The sequence below is a fragment of the Pipistrellus hanaki genome (assembly GCF_964339955.1).
Source record: "Pipistrellus hanaki genome assembly, chromosome: 2".
Lineage (NCBI taxonomy): Eukaryota > Metazoa > Chordata > Mammalia > Chiroptera > Vespertilionidae > Pipistrellus > Pipistrellus hanaki.
Window position 1 is genome coordinate 191,812,025 of NC_140504.1, and position 19,973 is coordinate 191,831,997.

Below are 19,973 nucleotides of genomic sequence, written 5' to 3' on the forward strand. Positions count from 1 at the left end.
GGCGAAGAGACGCAGAGAGCGAGGTCAAGGTCTGTGCCCCAATCCGAAACCTCATTTCCCTCCCTGGGCCCCCTCCCATCGGGTAGCCTCGAAGACCATGACCCTGGTCCGGCCGCTCGGCAACCTCACAGCAGCCCTGAGTGCCCTGAACGGACTAGGCCCAGAGAAGTGCAGTGTCCCACCTCGGGTCACACAGCCTCCGGGGGAAGAGCTGGACCTAGAACCGGGCCTGGCCCCACACGGAAGGGTGACCAACCCAGGCAGCACCCTCGGGTGGGGAGGCAGCTGAGTTGCAAGAGAAAAAGCCCTGGACTAGCAGGTTACAGGGATGAGCTCAAGTCCGGACTCTGCAGTCTGAGTCTCTGGGAAAGTATTTCCCCTTGGGCCTTGGGTTTCTCATCTGTAGATGGAGGTCCTGTTCTAGGGCCGCTGAGAGGATAAAATGGGACAAAAGAGGTAAGTGAGCTCACACTGAGCCTAGCACACACACTAGCTGCTCAGTTAACAAGGGGTGACAGAGTCTGGTGATGCTCCAGGGTGGCCTAACAGCCCGGTCCTCAGCCTGTGTCCATGGATCTGGGCTGTGCCCCATCCCGCCCTGCCACACCTCGAGGGCGGCTGCATCTCACCAGGGCCTCCAGCTTCTCGGTGAGGGCCTTGTTGACCCGATCCTTCTCCAGGTTCTGGTTCTGAAGGCGCTCCACGGTCAGGGCCAGCTCTGTCACTCTGGAGGTGGGGGAGCCACAGAGGTGAATGGGAGACCCACCCCAGCGTGTCCTTAAACCCTCCAGCTCTGTGTCCTGCAGCCTTCCCCAAACCGGAGGCAGGGACCCGAGGATTCACTTCCCTCGTTGTATGACCTTGAGCAAGTCACTGTCTGTAAACGAGAATGAGGTTGCCACCCACTTTGTCTCCTGGGGACGCACCCTGGGGCTTGTCTAGGCTGCAGGAGCTGGGAGCAAATTTGGTATCAGAGGTTGAACTGCTTGTGATGTGCCCTGGGCAAGAGCCCTGTGGACCTCAGTTTCCCACTCTGCCAACGGGGTGTCTGGGAAGACTGGCTGAGCTCAAACCCGTCCCCTGCCTCGTGTGGTCCCTGCCAGGCACCCACCTGGCGTTGAAGTCGGCCTTGTCCAGGTTGCTCTGCATCTGCAGCTGGGCCAGGCCCTCCTCCTGCAGCACCTTGTCCCGCAGCTGCGCCTCCAGCTGGGCCTGCAGCAGCGCCTGCTTCTCCAGGGCTGCCTCGGCCCGGCTCTCGGCCAGCTGCAGGCCCACGCTCAGCCCCAGGCCCGCTTCCTGGACGGCTCGGGAGGTCCGGGCCAGCTCCCCTCCCAGCTGCAGCAGATCCCTAGTGGAGAGAACACACAGCAGGGATGGAATGGGGGTGGGCTCCCAAGCGTCAATTAAAACTACACTGGGATGCCATTTGTCCTGATTAGAATGAGGCGGGGGGGGAGGGGAGCCGAGTCACATAATGCACTGTGTGGGTGAGGCTATGGGAAAACAGACCCTCCCCCACACTGCTGGGAGGGCAACCACAGCTCTGAAAGAGCTCTGAAAATGACTAACTGATCGGCTCTCTGACCCACCAACTCCACTTCCAAGAATTTATCCTACAGAGATGCCCCACACATGGAAAATGGCCTGTGCAGTGACCCCCTGCAGCATGTCCAGGTGAAAAACGCTGGTGGCAACCTAAATGGCCATCAAAGGGACTGCTCTTAAATACATCATGACACATCCACTCTGTGGGGTAGCTGCAGCCGAGAAAAGCGAATGGGGAGGCTCTTCAGAGCCGGAAATGGACCCACTCCCACTTATGACCCAGCTAAAACTATTCAGCGAAGAAAGCGTCTTCAAGGCCTGGCTGGTATCCTGGTTGGCTGGAGTGTCTCCCCAGTGCACCGAGATTTTGGATTCAATCCCCCGATTGTCAGGGCACATACAAGAATCAACCAATGAGAGGATCCAAGATGGCTGCTCGGGTAGACACCTAGCCGCAGCAGCTCACAACAATTTCAATGGAACACAACTAAAATGTAGAGTGGACATTGCCCAGAGCTACAGGTAGTCAACTGACTGAAAACTCTACAATAGGAAGGAGGGAGAAAACCAGAAGGAAAATCAGAGGAGCTGAAAAAAAGCCTAAGGTACGGAGACATGCTGCGCGCTCGCACGCACGTGCGCGCGAAGAGGTCGCAGCCGGAGAGGAGGAGAGGGCTGGGTGCTGCCTGGCGTTCCCTAGCAGGAAGGAAATAGAACCCCCAGCCTGGGCTGAACCCCCGAACCGGCAGCACTGAGCCCCAAGTTATGGGCCAGACCCTGGGGACCCAGGCTCCGGCAGGGGGAAATGGGGCTGTGAGGCGGAATCCTGGCGAAAGGCGGGGTCAGAGGACTGAATGTTGACTCTGATGCTGGATTACCCTAGCAGGAAGAAACAAAGCCTCCGGCGGCGGCACTGAGCCTCAGTCCAGACCGCCCGAACTCCAGGTCTGGGCCAGTCCCTGGGGACCCAGGCTCGGGCAGGGGGAAACGGGGCTGTGAGGTGGAGTCCTGGGAGCGCGGCGAAAGGCCGAGCCCCCGGAGTCGCGCACACTGCGCAGAGGACAGTCTGTTGACTCTGACCCTGGACTCCCCTAGTGGGAGGGAGAAAGAAAGCTCCAGACTGGAGGAATGCGACGAGGAGCAGGAGCCCCTGCCGGACACCGGCCAGCCGGGCGCCAGCAAGGAGCCGGGCGACGGGGCCCCCAGGGGGGGGGGGTGCCCCTGAGCCTTCGACTGCTGAGCACTGGCAACGGAGCCAAGGACGGGGGCTGCTTCCTGGGCGGCGCTGACCCCAATAACAGGCTGAAGCAGCACAGGAGCCTGCGGAGAACAAAGGGGTGCCACAGGCCAACCTGCTGAGCTCCCAGGACAAGGAGGAAGAAACCAAAGAAGTTCTCAATGTGAAGAAATCAAGTGAGAGCAAATGATAGTAAAATTACTTAAGAAAGAATACAAAGAAGATCTTGAAAAATCAAAGACTAAGTCAGAACTCAACGCACCAGCCAACATTGCAACATAAATGCGTTTTGGTTTTTTTTTTAAAAAAAAGAAAAAAGAAAGAAAAAAGGGACAGAATGTTGGAACAGCAGCGACCAGGCCTAAAGTGGCCAGGCACAAGGCAGTGGCAGCTGGGCCCGGAGCAGCAGTGGCCAGGCCCCAGAGCAGCAGCAGCCAGAACAAGAGCATCAACGGCCAGCACTGGAGCAGCCAGACCTGGGGCAGAGGCAGCCAGGCCTGAGGCAGAGGCGGCCAAGCCCAGGGTGGCCAGTCCAGGAACACCCAGACACGGAGTGGCCGGGCCCGGAGAAGCCGGGCCCAGAGCAGCCGGGTTGGGAGCAGCCAGGCCCAGAACAGCAGTAGCCAAGCACGGAGCATCCAGGCTGGGAGCGGCCAGACTCGGAGCAGCCGGGTCGGGTGTGGCCAGGCCTGGAGCAGCGGCTGCCAGGCTGGGAGCGGCCAGGCCCGGAGCAGCTGGGTCTGGTGTGGCCAGACCCGGAGCAGCGGCTGTCAGGCTAGGAGCGGCCAGGCTCGGAGCAGCAGCTGCCAGGCTGGGAGCAGCCAGGCCCGGAGCAGCGGCTGCCAGGCTGGGAGCGGCCAGGCCCGGAGCAGCCGGGACTGGAGCAACCGGGCCCAGAGCAGCCGGGTCGGGTGCAGCCAGGCCTATAGCAGCAACAGCCAAGTCCAGAGCAACTAGGTCGGGAGCGGCAGTGACCAGACCCGGAGCAGCTGGTTGTGGAACGAACCAGAGCAACAGAGGCCAGGCCCGGAGCAGCCAGGCCCGAAACAGCTCGCTCCTCGCCTGTCCCTGCCCACGGCTGCCTCTCAGACATGGCTGGAAACTTTTTCGGGAACTTGAGGGTCTGCTGAATCAAGCGATGAAGGCTTAGATCTGGATGTGTTGAGTTAGTATAGCGCTGGGGTGTTGATCTGTGAGTGCCTTGGGTGGGGCCTGGATGAGGCTGGTTGACCTATTTGGAAATGTCTTTTGTGTGAAGTGTATCATTGGGCATGTGGAGGTATTATTGATATGAGAAAATGCTAAGTAACAGATTTACTATCTGAAAAGGGATTTACTATCGGGGAAAGGGAGGGAGGAAGAGACTGAACATAAACTGTGCACCTATGGATGAGGACAATGGGGGATGGGGAGGGGGCGGAGGGTGGGGTGGGAACCTGGTGGAGGGGGGAAGAAATGAGGAACCTTTGTAATAATATGAACAATAAAGATTGATTTAAAAAAAAAAAAAAAAAAGACATATTTTTGAAAGAGAAAAAAAAAAAAAAAAGAATCAACCAATGAATGCATAAAAGGGTGGAACAGCAAATCGATGTCTAAAATAATTTAAAAAAAAAAATCTTCAAGAACCACAAAGATGAAATGCTACTAAGAATATATAAAGCCGAAACCGGTTTGGCTCAGTGGATAGAGCGTCAGTCTGCAGACCGAAAGGTCCCGGGTTCGATTCCGGTCAAGGGCATGTACCTTGGTTGCGGGCACATCCCCAGTAGGGGGTGTGCAAGAGGCAGCTGCAGCTTCTCTCTCATTGATGTTTCTAACTCTCTATCCCTCTGTCTTCCTCTCTGTAAAAAAATCAAAATATATTTTTTTAAAAAGAATATATAAAAAGGGTGTGTGTGTGTGAGAGAGAGAGAGAGAGAGATCTGCTGTATTTGCTTGTATAAAATAAGGCTGGAAGGTCATTTAGGGAAGTGATGGGGCATATTGCTTGCCTCCAGGAGGGAGGGGAGAGGAGTGTCTGAGGCCAGGCAGGGAGGGGGCCTTTTCACCAGACACCCTTTTGAAATTGGAATTTGTGAATTTATGAATTATTCAAAAGTAAAATATTGGTTGGAGCGTCATCCCATACACCAAAAGTTGGCAGGTTCGATTCCCAGTTAGGGCACATGCCCAGGTTGCAGATTCGATCCCCGATTAGGATATGTGAAGGAGGCATTCCAATTGATGTTTCTCTTCCTCTCTCCCTCTTTCCCTTCCTCTCTCTAAAATAAAAAATTTTAAATAGTAAAATAGTAAAATTTTAAATGCTAATTAAAAATAGGTCATATTTAAAATACATCCAATATGCTAAATCCTCTCCTTTCCTGAATGAACCGTACCACTGGGTATCTAACGCAAGGCGAGGAGGTGCCTCTTTAAGGAAGAACCCCAACTGAGACATGGAGGAGTGACAATCTTGAAACCCTGAGGAATGTCTGGGCCTTGGCATGGAGCATCTGAGGCTGCCAGTGCACACAGACACCCGGGCATCCGGGGCCTTCTCATGAAAGAGCACACAGCACTTATGAACAAAGAAACAAACAAAAAAAACCCTGAACCTGAATCTGATCAAGTCTTAAATCCAACATCCAGTTTACAGGAACTCCAGGGGACAAAGGTGTTACGTGACACCACAGAATCCAGACTGTGGGAAGCTTCGGACAACTGTCCCCATTTCCTGAACAAGTAAAAGCAATTGAAGGACAAGTCAGCCCATCACAGTTTGTAAACATCTGCGGGTCCTGATTCCAACACAGTGTAAGGACGAAAAGCGAAGCAAACCACCTGTGACACTGATGAGTCCATTGCTTAATGTAAAACAGGAAACAAAGTGGTCTCCCTGTCTCTGGGCTCTCCCCACAGCCTCACCTGCTCAGCCAAGCAGGACCGAGCCCACTGTGGGAATACGCCTTCGAGGCTCTCCTTTCCAACCTGCCCTCCGTTCACCTGCCTCTCTCCAACACTCCCACCCCCCGTCATTTCTCCCACCTCCTAGCCTTTGCTCAGGCTGCACACTCTGCCTGGAGTGTCCCAGCTCTGCCCGTTGAAATCCCACCCATCCCTGAGGTCAGGGCAAATTCCACTCCCCTGTGAGGGTCTTTCTGGCCCTCCCATCCTTGTGAGAACTGAAGACATTCGCTCTGTTCCACTTTCATGTCACTGACCACCCAAATGGCCTTGAGCAAATAGCTCATATTTAAAATTTAACATATTTGTCTGAAGTTTCCCACAGTTAGTAGTTCTTATAAAATTGGATGTTGGATTTAAGACTTGATCAGATTCAGATTCAGAGTTTTTTTGTTTGCTTCTTCCAATCCCCATTACTTCCTTGGTCTAGAATTTGGGGGGAAGAGGACGTTCTATTTCTTTTTATCACTAGAGGTGGTACGTTCCTTGGTAGTAGAAGTTGAATATTCTAGTGCAGGGGTCTTCAAACTACGGCCCGCGGGCCACATGCGGCCCGCAGAGGAGTCTGATCCGGCCCGCCAGGTTTTTTGGGCAGTGAGCGCAGCCGAGGTGTTACAGTAGGAATTAGTAGTTCATATAGTCCGGCCCTCCAGCTCTCTGAGGGACCGTGATCTGGCCCCCACTTTAAAAAGTTTGAGGACCCCTGTTCTAGTGGATTAAAAGCAGTAGTCAATCCTGACTCAGCCACTGTGTGACCTTGGAAAGGTCATTCTACCTCTGAGCCTCAATGTCCTCATCTGTAAAATGGGAACTATTCCTATTCCTACTTCACAGAGATGCTGTGGAAATGAGATGAAATGAAATGTACGAAGAGCCTAGGTCAGAGGAAATAGCTAGTAAATGTGGACTGCCACGATCATGATAAGAGCTCATTATTATAGTTGCTGCTGCATCTCCAAGGCCTGCCCCACAGTAGGTGTGTTGGGTTTGATGGAAGTTCAACTGAGTTGAGCTGAATTCAACTTAAAAAGTGGGCGCCCGCCCAATCTGGTTTAGCTCAGTGGATAGAGCATCGGCCTGCGGACTGAAGATTCCACATGCCCAGGTTGTGGGCTCCATCCCCAGTGGGAGGCGTGCAGAAAGTAGCCGATCAATGATTCTCTCTCATCATGGATGTTTCTATCTCTTTCTCCCTCTCCCTTTCTCTCTGAAGTCAATAAAAATATTTTTTAAAAGAAAAGAAAAATGTTTCCAAAAAAAGTGGATGCCCCCCAGCTGCTGCTGCAGTGTCTCCCCACGTGACCCCTCCGCCCCTCCGCCAGCCGGGCCTCACCTCTCGGTAGACATCTTCACCTCGTTGACCAGCCTCCGGACCCCCACCACCTGCCTCCAGAGGAGGAGCAGGCGGCTGTGCTCGTTGCTGAAGTAGGCGTTGAAGGACTGGAGGGGAGACAGGTTGAGTGAGGGGCTGCGGGGAGGGCCACCTGCTTCTGCCCCAGCACTGACCATCCCGGGAGGCATTGCTGCCCAGGGAGGGGGTCTTCCTGTGGGCCAGGTCTGGGCCTGCACACAGGGTGTGTGAAAACTGTCAGCCTCTCACTCCCAAGCCTCCCTCTGGCACTGGAAAATGGGTCTCAATGGCTCTACAGTCCCAAGAGGCAGCGAGAAAGGGCAGGAAGTGGTGGCACCGAGGTTTGCACCCCAGCCGCATGGCTGGGCAGGTTACTTAACCTCTCTTTATTTAAAAAAAAAATTTTTTTAATATATATTTTATTGATTTTTTACAGAGAAGAAGAGAGAGGGGCAGAGAGCCAAAAACATCAATGAGAAACATTGCTCAGCTACACACCCTCCACTGGGGATGTGCCCGCAACCAAGGCACATGCCTTGACTGGAATCGAACCTGGGACCCTTCAGTCCGCAGGCTGACACTCTATCCACTGAGCCAAACCAGTTTCGGCTTAATCTCTCTTTAAAATGAGGATGAGCCCTAGCCGGCTTGGCTCAGTGGATAGAGTATCGGCCTGCAGACTGAAGCATCCCAGGTTCAATTCCAGCCAAAGGCACATGCCTGGGTTGCGGGCTTGATCCCCAATAGGGGGCTTGATCCCCAATGCAGGAGGCAGTTGATCAATGATTCTCTCTCATCATTGATGTTTCTTCTCTCTCTCCTCCCTTCCTGTCTGAAATCAATAAAGAAATATATATATATATATATATATATATATATATATATATATATATATTTTTTTTTTTTTTTAAACTAATAAAATAAAATGAGGATGATAGCACCTACCTTGCTCAGTTATTCTGAGAAGTAGGGAAGACATGAACACTCAGCACATGGAATGTGCAACAGGCCAACTATGATTATGACATGATTTACCTCTCCAGCAGGGCCCTCCTGCTCCTCCCCCCGGAGCAGGAGTTCTCTCCACTATACAAAGACCCTTCCCCTTGGGTCCGGCTGCACCCACCAGGCCCCACTGGCCTCCCAGAACCCCTGTGCCCACCTCCTCCTCACGCCTCCACGCCAACTCCCGCTGCTCCAGCTCCTTGCGACTGCGTGTCCAGTCACTGGTCACCTTGCGTATGTCCTCTCTCAGAGCCTGATTGGCTGAGCTGGCCTGGTCCAGCTGCTCTCGGAGCATAGCGTTCACCTGGGCCAGGCTGCTGCTCCTGGGCGGGACAAAGAGGGGCCAATGGGCTCGTGGCGGGAGAGGACCGCCCTGCCGGCTATCGGCCATCGCCTCTTCCTACTGGTGCCCCACCTCTGCTGCTCCTCCTCCAGGCGGATGAGGGCGCTCTCCAGGTCTCTGCTGTGCTCTGTGTCCTGGGTGGGAGAAGTGGGTATCAGGCTGGGCACGAGGAGGAAGGGGCCTGCCCTGCCCTGCCCTGCCCTGGCACCCACCCTCAGCTGCTGCTGCTCCAGCTCTGTGGATCGCTCCAACAGCTGCTGCTCCAGCTCTGAGCCCTTCTTCTTGTACTGGAGAATCTGGGGATGGGTGGTGAGCAATGGTTAGCCCCGGGGGGTGGGGGCAGGGTGAAGTGAGCAAGCACAGGGGTAGGCAGGAGCAGGAGTGGGCGGCCCTGACCTTGGCCTGCAGCCGTTGCACTAGCTGGGCTTGCCGCTGCTGGCCCTCCTGGTAGGCCTGCAGCTTTCGCCGGTAGGAGGCCTGCTCCTCCTGCAGCTGCCTCCGCAGCTCCACGCTCTGCCGTACCAGCCCCCTGGGCTCCGGCGTTTCCAGCTCCCCAGACTCCAGCCGCACAGCCTGCTCCAGCTGCAGGGAAGGGCCCTGGGTGAGAGTCCTCGGTCTCCAGGGAAGGCAGACCCAGGCCTCTGCAGGGAGCACCGGGCTGGGCCCAGACCCACAATGCCCTGCAGGCACATTTGGGCAAGCCCGGATGCAATGCACATATGACGGCCTAATGCAGCCAGGCACAGACACACAGATGGGGCATGCATGGACACACAAACATGTGCATGTAACACGCAAAGAAGACGCACCTGGGGGTAAACCTTAGAGGCTCTGGGTGCACTGTGAGCCTCTCTTCCAAAGCAACTAACCCCACTGTGGTTGATATTATTAGACCCACGCCCATGTCTTCCCACCCCAAACCCAGGAAAGCCTGTTGTTCCCATTGTATCGTAGGCCTACAGCAGTGTGAGTGGCATGTTCATCAGGATCATGAATTAATGGCATAAGCACATGCGAATACATTCAAATAGAGGCATCAATGCATGCATCCTGAGCTTAGCGACATGCACACACAAAGGCACACAGGTGGTGTCAAACTGCCCAGGATGACACAGATGAACTCCTCGGCCTGCCCCCACTCCCCACACACGCAGCGCTCAGATGTGTAAGAGGCACACGAATGTTCTATACCACGTGGCTTATTCATGCCTGAGCCCCGGCCCGGCCTCAGGCTCCCTCCCCTCCCTGACCTCCTGGGAAGCCACTGCTGCCAGCGCCCTTCCTTCCCCCCCAGGTGGCTTGCAGCCGCCTCATCATCAGGCCCACGGGCACAGGAAGGATGCCCGCCTGCTCTGGCTGCTCCAACAGCCTGGGAACCCTCCATCCTCCTTAGGCACCTGCGGGTCCCAGGGGGCCCTCTGCCTCCTTCTGTGGGGGAAGCAATTGAGGATGAGAGGGACTGACCGGAGTGACAGTGCCCAGGAAGACAGCCCAGCCCAGTGGGCTCTGGCACCAGCCCACACTCACCATCTGCAGCCTGGGCAGGGCTTCCACACGTCCACCGACCCCCAGTCCCAGCGACGCCAACGGCAAAGACAGCGGCCACCCCCTCACTAATGACGGGCCAGGCCAGGTTAGTGGCCGGTGCAGGTCCCGCCAGCTGTTCCCTGCCCTGACCCAGTACGCCCAGGAGATGCTGAAGGGGCCACTGAGAAAGCTGGAAACAACGTCATCTCTGCCTTCCCCCTCCTCCCTCCCCCCAAGGACAGCACTGGGGCAGGGTGCCTGTGGCCACCGAGCCACCCACAGAGAGGGGCTGGTGGGGAACAGCTCAGTCTGAAGGTGTGGGAGGAGGTGGTATGCAGGTCTCTGCTGGAAGGCTGGGCTGCAGGCCTGTGACCAGTGTCCGCAAGCAGTCCACCTCCGTCAGGGGACTGGCAGTGCCCATATCGGAGCGTGCCAGCAGTGGTGCCGGAATGCTGTGTGCTGCGCGTCCATGCAGGTGTATCTCATGGGGTGAGTGGGGAGTATTTTGTCATTTGTCTCCACCTGGGACCCTGAGCGTCTCCGTGTCAAGCCTTCTGGGGACCTGGGAGAGGTGGTGTCTGTGGTCGCAGGTCTACATTGTGGGGCCGGTGGGCACGTCTGTGTGTGACCGTGTGTTCACATGTTTGTAGGTCTGTGAGCACAATTTGAAGTGGGTGAGTTGGAAGCTGTGTCTGGGCTCTGAGTGTCTGTGATGTGTGTGTGGGTGACTCTGTTCTCTGTGCTTACCTTTGGCTGTGTGTGTCCACAACATGTGAGACAATGTGTTGTGTTGTGCGCAGGATGGAACATCACGGTGCTGTGACTGTGCGCCTGTGTGAGGCACTCTATACCTGGGTGGTGTCTGGCTGTGCGTACAGATTCTGCTGTGGTGTGTTTTGTGCATTTGTGTACGTTTGTGTGGGTCTGGCTGTGGCCTGTCCTGTGTGTGTTTTACACAAGTGTTTGGACCAGGGGTATCTGCTTCTGTGATTTAAGGGGTTCAGGCAGCCGCCAGGTACTCCGAGCCAGGCCCGGGTCACTCCCAACCGTACCTCACCCCTTTCCACGAACTTCTCCCCTCACAAAACAGCCTTTCATTTCACTCGTAATTTAAAAGGAAAGAAGGGTGTCACCAAGCCAGGGATGAAAGAAGTTTACAGTCTCCCCTAGCAACCACTGCCCTAGCACCATTATTATTCGAGTCACTCTGTCCAGGTTGCCATGGACACAGGGAGCCCAGGGGGCCCATCCTGTAGAATCCAGGGGGCGTGGCCATTCCCTCCTTCCCATCCCAGCTGTGTCACCCAACACCTGCTCCTCAGGGGCAGGAAGAATGGGGTGGGGGTGGAGGGGCTCCACAGGGAGCGTAAGGACTTGGAGGTGGCTGCTGGGAGCCCTTTGCCTGTTTCCCTACTTGCAATCAACTGGGCACAAATGCCTACCTCACCTCCACTCTCTTCCCAGGGATGCTGAGGGGTTTGAAAAGTCAGAAAACCTCACTGACTGCCTGCCAACCTCGCCCACATGCAACAGTTATGGCCACAGGGGCGAGCCTGCCCCCTGCAGCATGGGGACAAGGGGGCAGCAGGGAGTCAGTGCCACAGGCCCTCAGAGCCCAGACCAGGGCCTCATCCCAGCTCCACCACGGACACTGGGCCTCTCACACTCACTTCTGGGTGTGTTTCCCCGCCTGCAATAGGTGATGGCCAGGCTCCGATGTTCTCTGTGGACCCACGCTGTCCGGGAAAGGCCCAGAGGTCATACTCATGCAACCCTGCCTCCAGGTGGGACACTGACACCATCTCCCCGAGGACAGTCAAGCACCAGGTTCATACCCTGGCCACATGATGGAATTTTCTAGACTTAACGCAGACCCCCTGCTCCCGTGCTGAGGCCCCAGCCCCAGCAGCTGTGTCCCAGCAGAAAAAGGAACCTGCCACCTGCCCCCTCTTCTTCCCTTCTCCTGCCAGCCAGGGGGGCAGTGCTGGCTTCACTGTCAGTCAGGAGCTGGCATTTAAGAGGCGGCCCCCCATGAGCCTGGCAGTGTGCCAAGGGCCAAAAACGAGAGGCCGAAACCGGGAGGGCCTGGCTCAGGACCCCATCATCACCGACAATGTGGAACTCCAGCCAGTTGGCCCTCCACACCCCTTGCAAACCTCAGGAAAGCGGGCTCTGAGCTACCCCCAGGGCTGGGGGCCTGCTCCCTGCAAGTCCCAACAAGCCAGGGGCTGGTCAGGGCGGGCAGACACCAGGGCACAGGCACAGCCTACAACCACACTCAGAACCGCTTATCCCTCTTTCCCACAGGGGTGTGCAAGCCCCCGCATGAGCAGGTCGGCGCAGGGGTCCTGGTGCCGCACAGGGGACCCTGAGCAGCTTCCGTCTCCTGTGTGCAACATCAGAATGTCATGTCTGAGATCCTTCCAGCTTCCCAGGGGCCAGCTGGCTCCCAGCCCAACGGTCTCTTCCCACACCCAAGAAACAAAGCTGTAATGCAGAGCCCTGGGCTGGGAGTCGAGAGACTAGCGTGAATTGGCTGTGTGGCCCCAAGCACCGTGCTCTCCCTCTCTGAGCCTCTATTACCTCCTCTGTTAAATGAGCATCGCGATGGTCCCAACCTTGGTGCATTACAGGTAAAGCACCCAGCACCTGTCTGGCAAGCAGGCGTTCGATAAACGGCGGCTGCTACGATGACTGTTATTAATACGCACACATTTTCCATCCACACGCATTCTCCTTCCCTCACGCAACTCTTCCACCACTTTCAGCCACCACCAACTCCCCAGGGTCACCTCCTAGGAGTCTGGGGGTCCAAAGAATACAGTGTTACAGAGAACAACCTGCACCTCTGGCCCTGGCCACCCCGACTTCCTGGCCCAGGCCCTGGGACCCCCGCAAGCCTGAGGCACAGTTCCCAGGGGAAGTGAACCCGTCTGGACATGGAGGCAGGCCTGGTTTCTCCTCCCGTGGCTGGGCCTCACCCCCACGGGGAGTGGCAGCAGGACTATGGCTGCCTGTGTCTACCCCAGTCTTGCTGCAGAGCCCGGCCACTATTAGGTGAACCCCAAAGCCCATCCCCACTACAGAAAACCGACTCTGAGCCTGGCGGGAATGGCTCAGTTGTTGAGCGTCAACCAATGAACCAGGAGGTCAAGGTTAGATTCCCAGTCAGGGCACACCCGGGGTTTCGGGCTCAATCCCCAGTGTGGGGAGTGCAGGAGGGAGCCAATCAATGATTCTCTCATCATCGATGTTTCTCTCTCTCTCTCCCCCTTCCTTCCTCTCTGAAATCAATTTTAAAAAGAAAAGAAAAGAAAACAGACTCCAAGAGCAGAGTGGTTTGCTCAAGGCCATTCACGTTGGCTGAGCCACAGTTGGAACGCAGGCCGGCCTGAGTCCAGGCCCACCTTTTCACCCAGTGCGCAGGCCTGCCCTGGACATCGCCCTGAGCTCACAGCAAGGGAGCGGCTGACTCAGCTCCCAGCCCCCAGGCAGCACCCACCCGCTCGCTGACCGCGTTGTACTTGATGGCCAGCTCATCGCGCTCCGCACGGCTCTGGGCCAGCAGGTCCTCCACGCGGGACAGCTCCTGCTGCAGCAGCCGGTTCTCCTCCTGCAGCGGCAGCATTGATGCCATCTCCGTGGCCGACAGCAGGGCTGGAGGGGGACAGCAGGCATGTGGTCAGCTTCCAGCCGGGCCCAGGAGGACATCTTGCCCCTCCAGGTGCCCTGCCCAACAGTGGAGGCAGGAAGATGGGCCAGGACCCAGGAGGAGCCTGGGTAGGAGTGGATGGAGCGCCAGGTCACACAAACAGAGAATAGGAAGTTGGGCAAAGCGACGGGCCTCGGGCTAGACTTGGAGTAGACACAAGTGCAGCTGAAGTGTGGCCCAGCAGGCCCAGGAGGTGCAGGAAGGAGGCACATTAGGAGTCAGCAGACTAGGCCCCAAGTTCTAGCTCCTTCCTTCTGCCACTACTTCTATTGTCTGGACCTCAGTTTTTCAGATCTGTACAATGGGTGGAGCAGTAACCAGACCCAGGAGAGCAGGTAACGTCTGAGACCAGGGCTCAAGAGAGTGGAGGTCAGGTTGTAAGGAAGAGAAGGAGGAAAAAAGGGGAGGCCAGAGGGAAAAGGAACCCATCCTGTGGGCTCCCTTCCACCTGATGGAACTGGGCGTATGCCATAGGCTCTCGGCTCTTCCACCCAGGGGGCGGGGGAGGGGGAGGAGGGCTTTCCAAGTCCCTGTCTGTGGCTCCCAGGGGCCCCAAGGAGGCTGAGGTTAGACAAGGACCATGGCAGGAACACCAGAAACACCCCCAGGGAGAGCTGCAACCTCCTGCTGGGACTGAGTGTGCCCCTCCCAGAGGCTCAAACTGTGTATTTGGTGTGAGTTCCACCGGCCAGAAGGAGCAGGGGCCCATCAATCAGCCTTTTGGGGGGGGGGGGGGGGGAAGAAGGGAGAGGGACAGTACCACCCCTTGGATTTCTGCAAAGCCCTGAGCTAAGCTGAATTACACACCCTCCCCCCCTTACATTCCTCCCCCCACCCCCACCCCTTTTATAATCTCGGTTTCAGCCAGCTCACACCTTCCCTAGGAGAGAATATGGCGTTTGGGGTTTAAGTCTTTGCAGCAAGGAGGGAAAGCTCAGCCCTGCCTTCTAGCAGCAGTAGGTGGGGGAACACATCGGGGCAAATGCCACCTCTAAGCCTCCACTTCCTCATCTGTAAACAGGTGTACCTCCTCCAGGGGGGAGACATGGAAGCTGCGATCACTGTTGTGACTATTGAGCAGGGCTGGGAGAGGAGGTAGGATGCGGCAGAGGCTGTGCAGGGAGAGGCAGGAGGTACCTGGGCTCCCAGGCTTGGAGAAGTTTCGGGTGACAGTCTCCCTGAGGAGGGCAGGCAGGCGGGCGGGCAGACAGTCCTGGGCCGGGTCCTGCACGCTCAGGCTGGCCTCCTGACCCGGCCCCAGGACGCTGCTCTCCAGGGCCTGCGGGGAGAGAGAGGGTCTGAGGGAAACCTGTGGCCCGAGTGGGAAGGAGCAAAGTCCTGTCGCCCAAGATGTGGGTGCCCGGGAGACAGTCAGGAAAGCCCCAAATGGACAGAAGCCTGGGAGTTAGAATCGCAAAACCGCCCCCTGGAAGGACACGTGCCTCCTGCTGGGAAAGGAGGCGCCTCCGGGGCCAGAGAACCAAACCCCACGGCCGGCTCCAACCCAGACAGGTGAGGATCCCTCGGTGCGTGCCAGCAGAAGTCACCCTAACCCTGAAATCCGGAGGAGGAACCCTATCCTCCGCAGGGCACTGGGATAAGGGAGCCACAGCAGCTGAGCCCTGCGCACCCCTCTACCCTGAGCCCAGTCAGGCTGGGAGCTGCAAGCTGGAGCCCCTGTGCACCTCACCACCACACCTCTCCCTCCACTGGACCCCAAAATGCAGCCACTCCGCACCGGCTCCTTCCAGAGCAACTGGATGGGGGGAGCACAGCCCTCAGGACCCACCTGGATAACGGTCTCCAGTGCCAGCTGGACCTCCAATGACCCCCCCAGCCCCGAGCTCATGGGGGGAGGCTGTGGGCACCCCTCTCCAGGCCCTGCTCCCAGGCCCCAGACAAGCTCAGTCCACACAGACCACCCCACAGCCAGACTGCAGTGCTGAGCGCTGGGCAGATTAGGCTCTAATCCGTGCCCCCATGTGACCACAGGGTGGGAGGGGCTGAGGGAGGGGCAAGGGAGGGGAGGGGAAGGGAAAGCAGAGGAGGGGAGAGAAGAGAACTGAAGGAAGACTTAGGATATGGAGGGGGAGGGGAGTAAAGAGGGGAAGAGGTGGGGGAGAAAGAAAAGGGAAAGAATGGAGCGGGGGAGGGAAGAGAGGGGAGGGACCACGAGGAAAGGACTCTCAACACACACACACACACACACACACACACACTCCCCAACTGCTGGGTCCTAGAGCCCTCCAAGCTCAGGGAATGGAGTCAGCACCCAGGAGACAGAAAAGGCCAGAGTTTTCCAGTTTTTTAAGAATGTACAAAAAGAGAGAGATCAGCCAAAGGACTTATGTGCACACATATGAGCCTAACCAGTGGTCAAGGACAAGGGAATGGGGGGTTGAGGACAAATATGTGATACCTTAATCAATAAATTAAATTTTTAAAAAGTTAAAAAAAAAAACAAACAATGTACAGGGTGGGCAAACTAGGTTCAGTTCCGAGTACACAAAGCACGGAGTTCCCTGGCCGGGTGCCTCAGTTAGTTTGGTGTCATCCTGTACCCCAAAAGGCGGTGGGTTTGATTCCTCCACACGGCACATACCCAGGTTGCCAGTTCAATCTGCAGTCAGGGTGCATGCAGGAGGCAACTGATCGAATGTTTCTTTCTCGCATAAATATATACTTCTCTCTCCCTCTCTCTCTCTCTCTCTCTCTCATGAATAAAAACATTTTTTAAAATCCCCCCATGAGGAATTGTGTATCTCCTTGCTTGCCCACCAGCTCGAAGGAAATAATGTTGAGGTCCCAAGGCCAGAGCCACAGCTAGGGATCCGGGTCACCAGGTAGAAAGCCACCTGCCAAATACCCAACAGGGGTTTTCATGGACAAGAAAGAAGTTTCTGTTGTGTTGAGCCTTAGAGATTTCTGGGGTTTACTGTCAGCTAGTACTATCTTTTTTTTTTTTTTTTTTTTTTTTTTTTTTAAAAGAAGATATATTTTATTAGTTTTTTACAGAGAGGAAGGGAGAGGAACAGTTAGAAACACTGATGAGAAACATCGACCAGCCGCCTCTTGCACACCCCCCACTAGGGATGTGCCCACAGCCAAGGTACATGCCCCCGACCGGAATCGAACCTGGAACCCTTGAGTCCGCAGGCCAATGCTCTATCCACTGAGCCAAACCGGTTATGGCAGTACTATCTTTTTTTAAATATATATTTTAATTGCACTCCTAGAGGAAGGGGAGAGAGGGAGAGAGAAATAGAAACATCCATGATGAGAATCATTGATGGGCTGCCTCCTGCAGGCCCCACACTGGGGATGGAGTCTGCATGTGCCCTGATTGGGAATCAAACCATGACCTGGGCTCAGCCAGTCATATCGTAATCACTACACTGTTAACTAGTGGGTAAGTTAAGGTGACCAGACGTCCCGATTTTTAACAATTTGTCCCACAACCTGTGGTGTTTTAAAAAAGTCGGGACTTTTTAAAAATGCCGCGGGATGCGGGACAAATTGTTAGAAATCGGGACTGTCCCGCCAAAAGCAGGACGTCTGGTCACCTTAGGGTGTCAGCTATGGTCTGTGTTATCGTTACTATCATTAGTGTTACTGTCTTCCCAGTAACCGAACCAGAACCTTGTGCCTGGCACATGGTAGACCCTCAGCCATGTTTTTGCAGGTCTAGAGGCCAGAGTAGCCACAAAATCCCTCATGAATGACCCATGAGTTTCAAGCATCCCAGCAGCTCTTGCCCACTTATCCCATTTCTATTCTCTGCTTGCTGGCTAGAAACTATAACAAAAATACTGAACCATGGGCCAGGCCCTGTGCCCAGAACTCTGCATCTGGACTTTATCTGTTTTAACATTCTTGGCAGCCCTGCTATATGAACTGTTCTACCCACTTTACAGCTGACAACACGAAGGCTCAGTGAGGGGAGTGAAGTAACTTGCTCAAAGTCACCCACCCACTAAAGCTGAAGCCACCAGACAAGGTAAGACCCAGGTATGCCGGGGGCGGGGGGGGGGGGGGGGGGGCGCGAGGGGGGATCAACCAGAGGACTTGTATGCATGCATATAAGCATAACCATGGGACACAGACAACAGGAGGGTGAGGGCATGAGCAGGGAGGTGGGGGGCAATGGAGAAATAAGGACACATATTGATTAATACCTTAGTCAATAAAGAAAATAAATTAAAAAAAAAAGCTTAACAGGGGCCGAAAGCGGTTTGGCTCAGCGGTAGAGCGTCGGTCTGCGGACTGAAAGGTCCCGGGTTCAATTCCGGAGAAGGGCATGTACATTGGTTGCAGGCACATCCCCGGTAGGGGGTGTGCAGGAGGCAGCTGGTCGATGTTTCTCTCTCATCGACGTTTCTAGCTCTCTATCTCTCTCCCTTCCTCTCTGTAAAAAATCAATAAAATATATTTAAAAAAAAAAAAAAAAAGCTTAATGGGGGGTGAGGATTGTGGGGAGGAAGACCCAGCTATGCCTGGTTCCAAAGTGTTAAGCAAAAGCCAACCATGGCTACCATGTGTAGTGCTTACTGTGTGCCAGGCCCTACCTTAGGTCAGTGGTCGGCAAACTGCGGCTCTCGAGCCGTGGTTTGCCACTCTGTTGACTAATGAGTTTGCCGACTACTGCCCTAGGTCTCTGGTGTGTATTAAAAAAAGCCACCTCGCGCCGAAACCAGTTGGCTCAATGGATAGAGCGTCGGCTTGGGGACTGAAGGGTCCCGGGTTCGATTCCGGTCAAGGGCATGTACTTTGGTTGTGGGCATATTCCCAGTAGGGGGTGTGCAAGAGGCAGTTGCTCGATGACTCTCTCTCATCGATATTTCTAACTCTCTCTCCCTTCCTCTCTGTACAAAATCAATAAAATATATATTTTTTTAAAAAGCTGCCTCGCCCTAGCTGGTTTGGCTCAGTGGATAGAGCATCAGCCTGCAGACCTAAGAGTCCTGGGTTCAGTTCCAGCCAAGGGCATGTACCTGAGTTGCAGGCTCCTCCCCGGCCTGGGCCCTGGTTAGGTTCGTGCAGGAGGCAACCAATCGATGTCTTCCCCTCTCTCTATAAGTCAATGGGAAAATATCCTCGGGTGAGGATTCAAAAACAACAACCCACCTCTTGCTCGGACTGCTAAGACGGCTCCTCAGAGGTCTCCCTGCCTGCTGTCTCGTCCCCTACCTCAGTCTGTTTCTACACAACCAAGATCGGCTCCCTCTTCTGTTCAACCCTCACCCTACTGGCTCCCCATCCAACTGCCTCCTAACACATTCAAATAAACCTCAAAGTGCTGCCACAGCAAATAGGCTGCCTCATCTGGCCCAGGCCTCCTCTCCCATATCATCTCCTCCCTCTCCGGCTGCTTGTCCTGCCTCCCCCAGCCCTGCTGGCCTTCTTGATGCTCAAACACATCAGGCAGTCTCCTACCTCAGGGCCTTTGCACTGCCACTTTCACTGCCTGGAATGCTCTTCCCCCTGCCTTTCATGGCTGACTTCTGCTTGTCAACCAAATCTTGGCTCAAACATGTCACCTCTGCCTGGCTGGTGTGGCTCAATGGTTGAGTGTCCACCTATGAACCAGGAGGTCGCTGTTCCGTGTGCCCTGACCAGGCTGCAAGCTCGATCCCCAGTAGGGGACATGCAGGAGGCAGCCTATCCATGATTCTCTCTCATTGATGTTCCTATCTCTTACTCTCTCTCTAAAATCAATAAAAATATATATATTTTTTAAAGAAACAATACCCATGGGCTTTAGCAAGATCACACTGGGCAAGTCTTGGCCACCGGTGATGTTGCCCCAGGGATCTGGCAAGGATCTACAGTGAACACATATCCAACACCCGCTGCATCCCGGGAGTTCAGGGCAAAAACCAGGCAGTGCCCCCTCCTCCCCCAAGGAATCCTGGGTGGGACGGGTGCCGAGTGTTCAGGAGGGATGCCCATCCCCAGGGCTTGAGAGAGACCCCCAAGATCTAGGGGTTCTGACTCCCCAAGTCTTTCCTGAATCCGGCTCCTGACTGAGGAGCCCGGTCTACCTTTAACCTCTGGTCTGCTCCCGGTTTATTTATTAAGCAACTGCTGTGAGCTCCGCTAAGAAAAAGAGGAAATCTCAGAGGAGAACCGACAGGAGGTATTCACATGGGACCTCCCTGAGGCAAGTCCTGGCTTCCTGGGAGCCGGGGAGCCTGGCCACCCCAGGGCCCCCCCGGACACTGAGCTCGAGGGTTTGCATGAAAACCACGAGGGAGCCCGTTCCAAATGCCAACCACAGAGACTGGCACGGGGAAACCCCAGGAGT

The 19,973-nt window shown here is 55.4% G+C and overlaps 1 protein-coding gene across 5 annotated transcripts in view; it reads right to left on the minus strand.

Annotated features, from left to right (window-relative positions):
* CROCC (ciliary rootlet coiled-coil, rootletin) overlaps positions 1–15,700 on the minus strand; it is a 37,657-nt gene extending 21,957 nt beyond the window's left edge. For 2 of the 5 annotated variants that reach the window (XM_084873491.1, XM_084873488.1), the window contains exons 1-9: positions 15,459–15,699; positions 14,807–14,948; positions 13,460–13,614; positions 8,827–9,012; positions 8,503–8,726; positions 8,245–8,410; positions 7,065–7,171; positions 1,112–1,348; positions 630–726 (exon numbers count right to left, since the gene is read on the minus strand). In XM_084873491.1, the coding sequence (XP_084729617.1) occupies positions 630–726; positions 1,112–1,348; positions 7,065–7,171; positions 8,245–8,410; positions 8,503–8,726; positions 8,827–9,012; positions 13,460–13,614; positions 14,807–14,948; positions 15,459–15,518 (1,374 nt within the window). In that variant the 5' untranslated portion in view covers positions 15,519–15,699. Of the gene's footprint in view, positions 1–629; positions 727–1,111; positions 1,349–7,064; positions 7,172–8,244; positions 8,411–8,502; positions 8,727–8,826; positions 9,013–13,459; positions 13,615–14,806; positions 14,949–15,458 lie in introns of all 5 variants that reach the window. The other 3 variants (XM_084873490.1, XM_084873489.1, XM_084873492.1) reach the window with 3 other exon arrangements.
* Between the last annotated feature and the right edge of the window lie 4,273 nt (positions 15,701–19,973).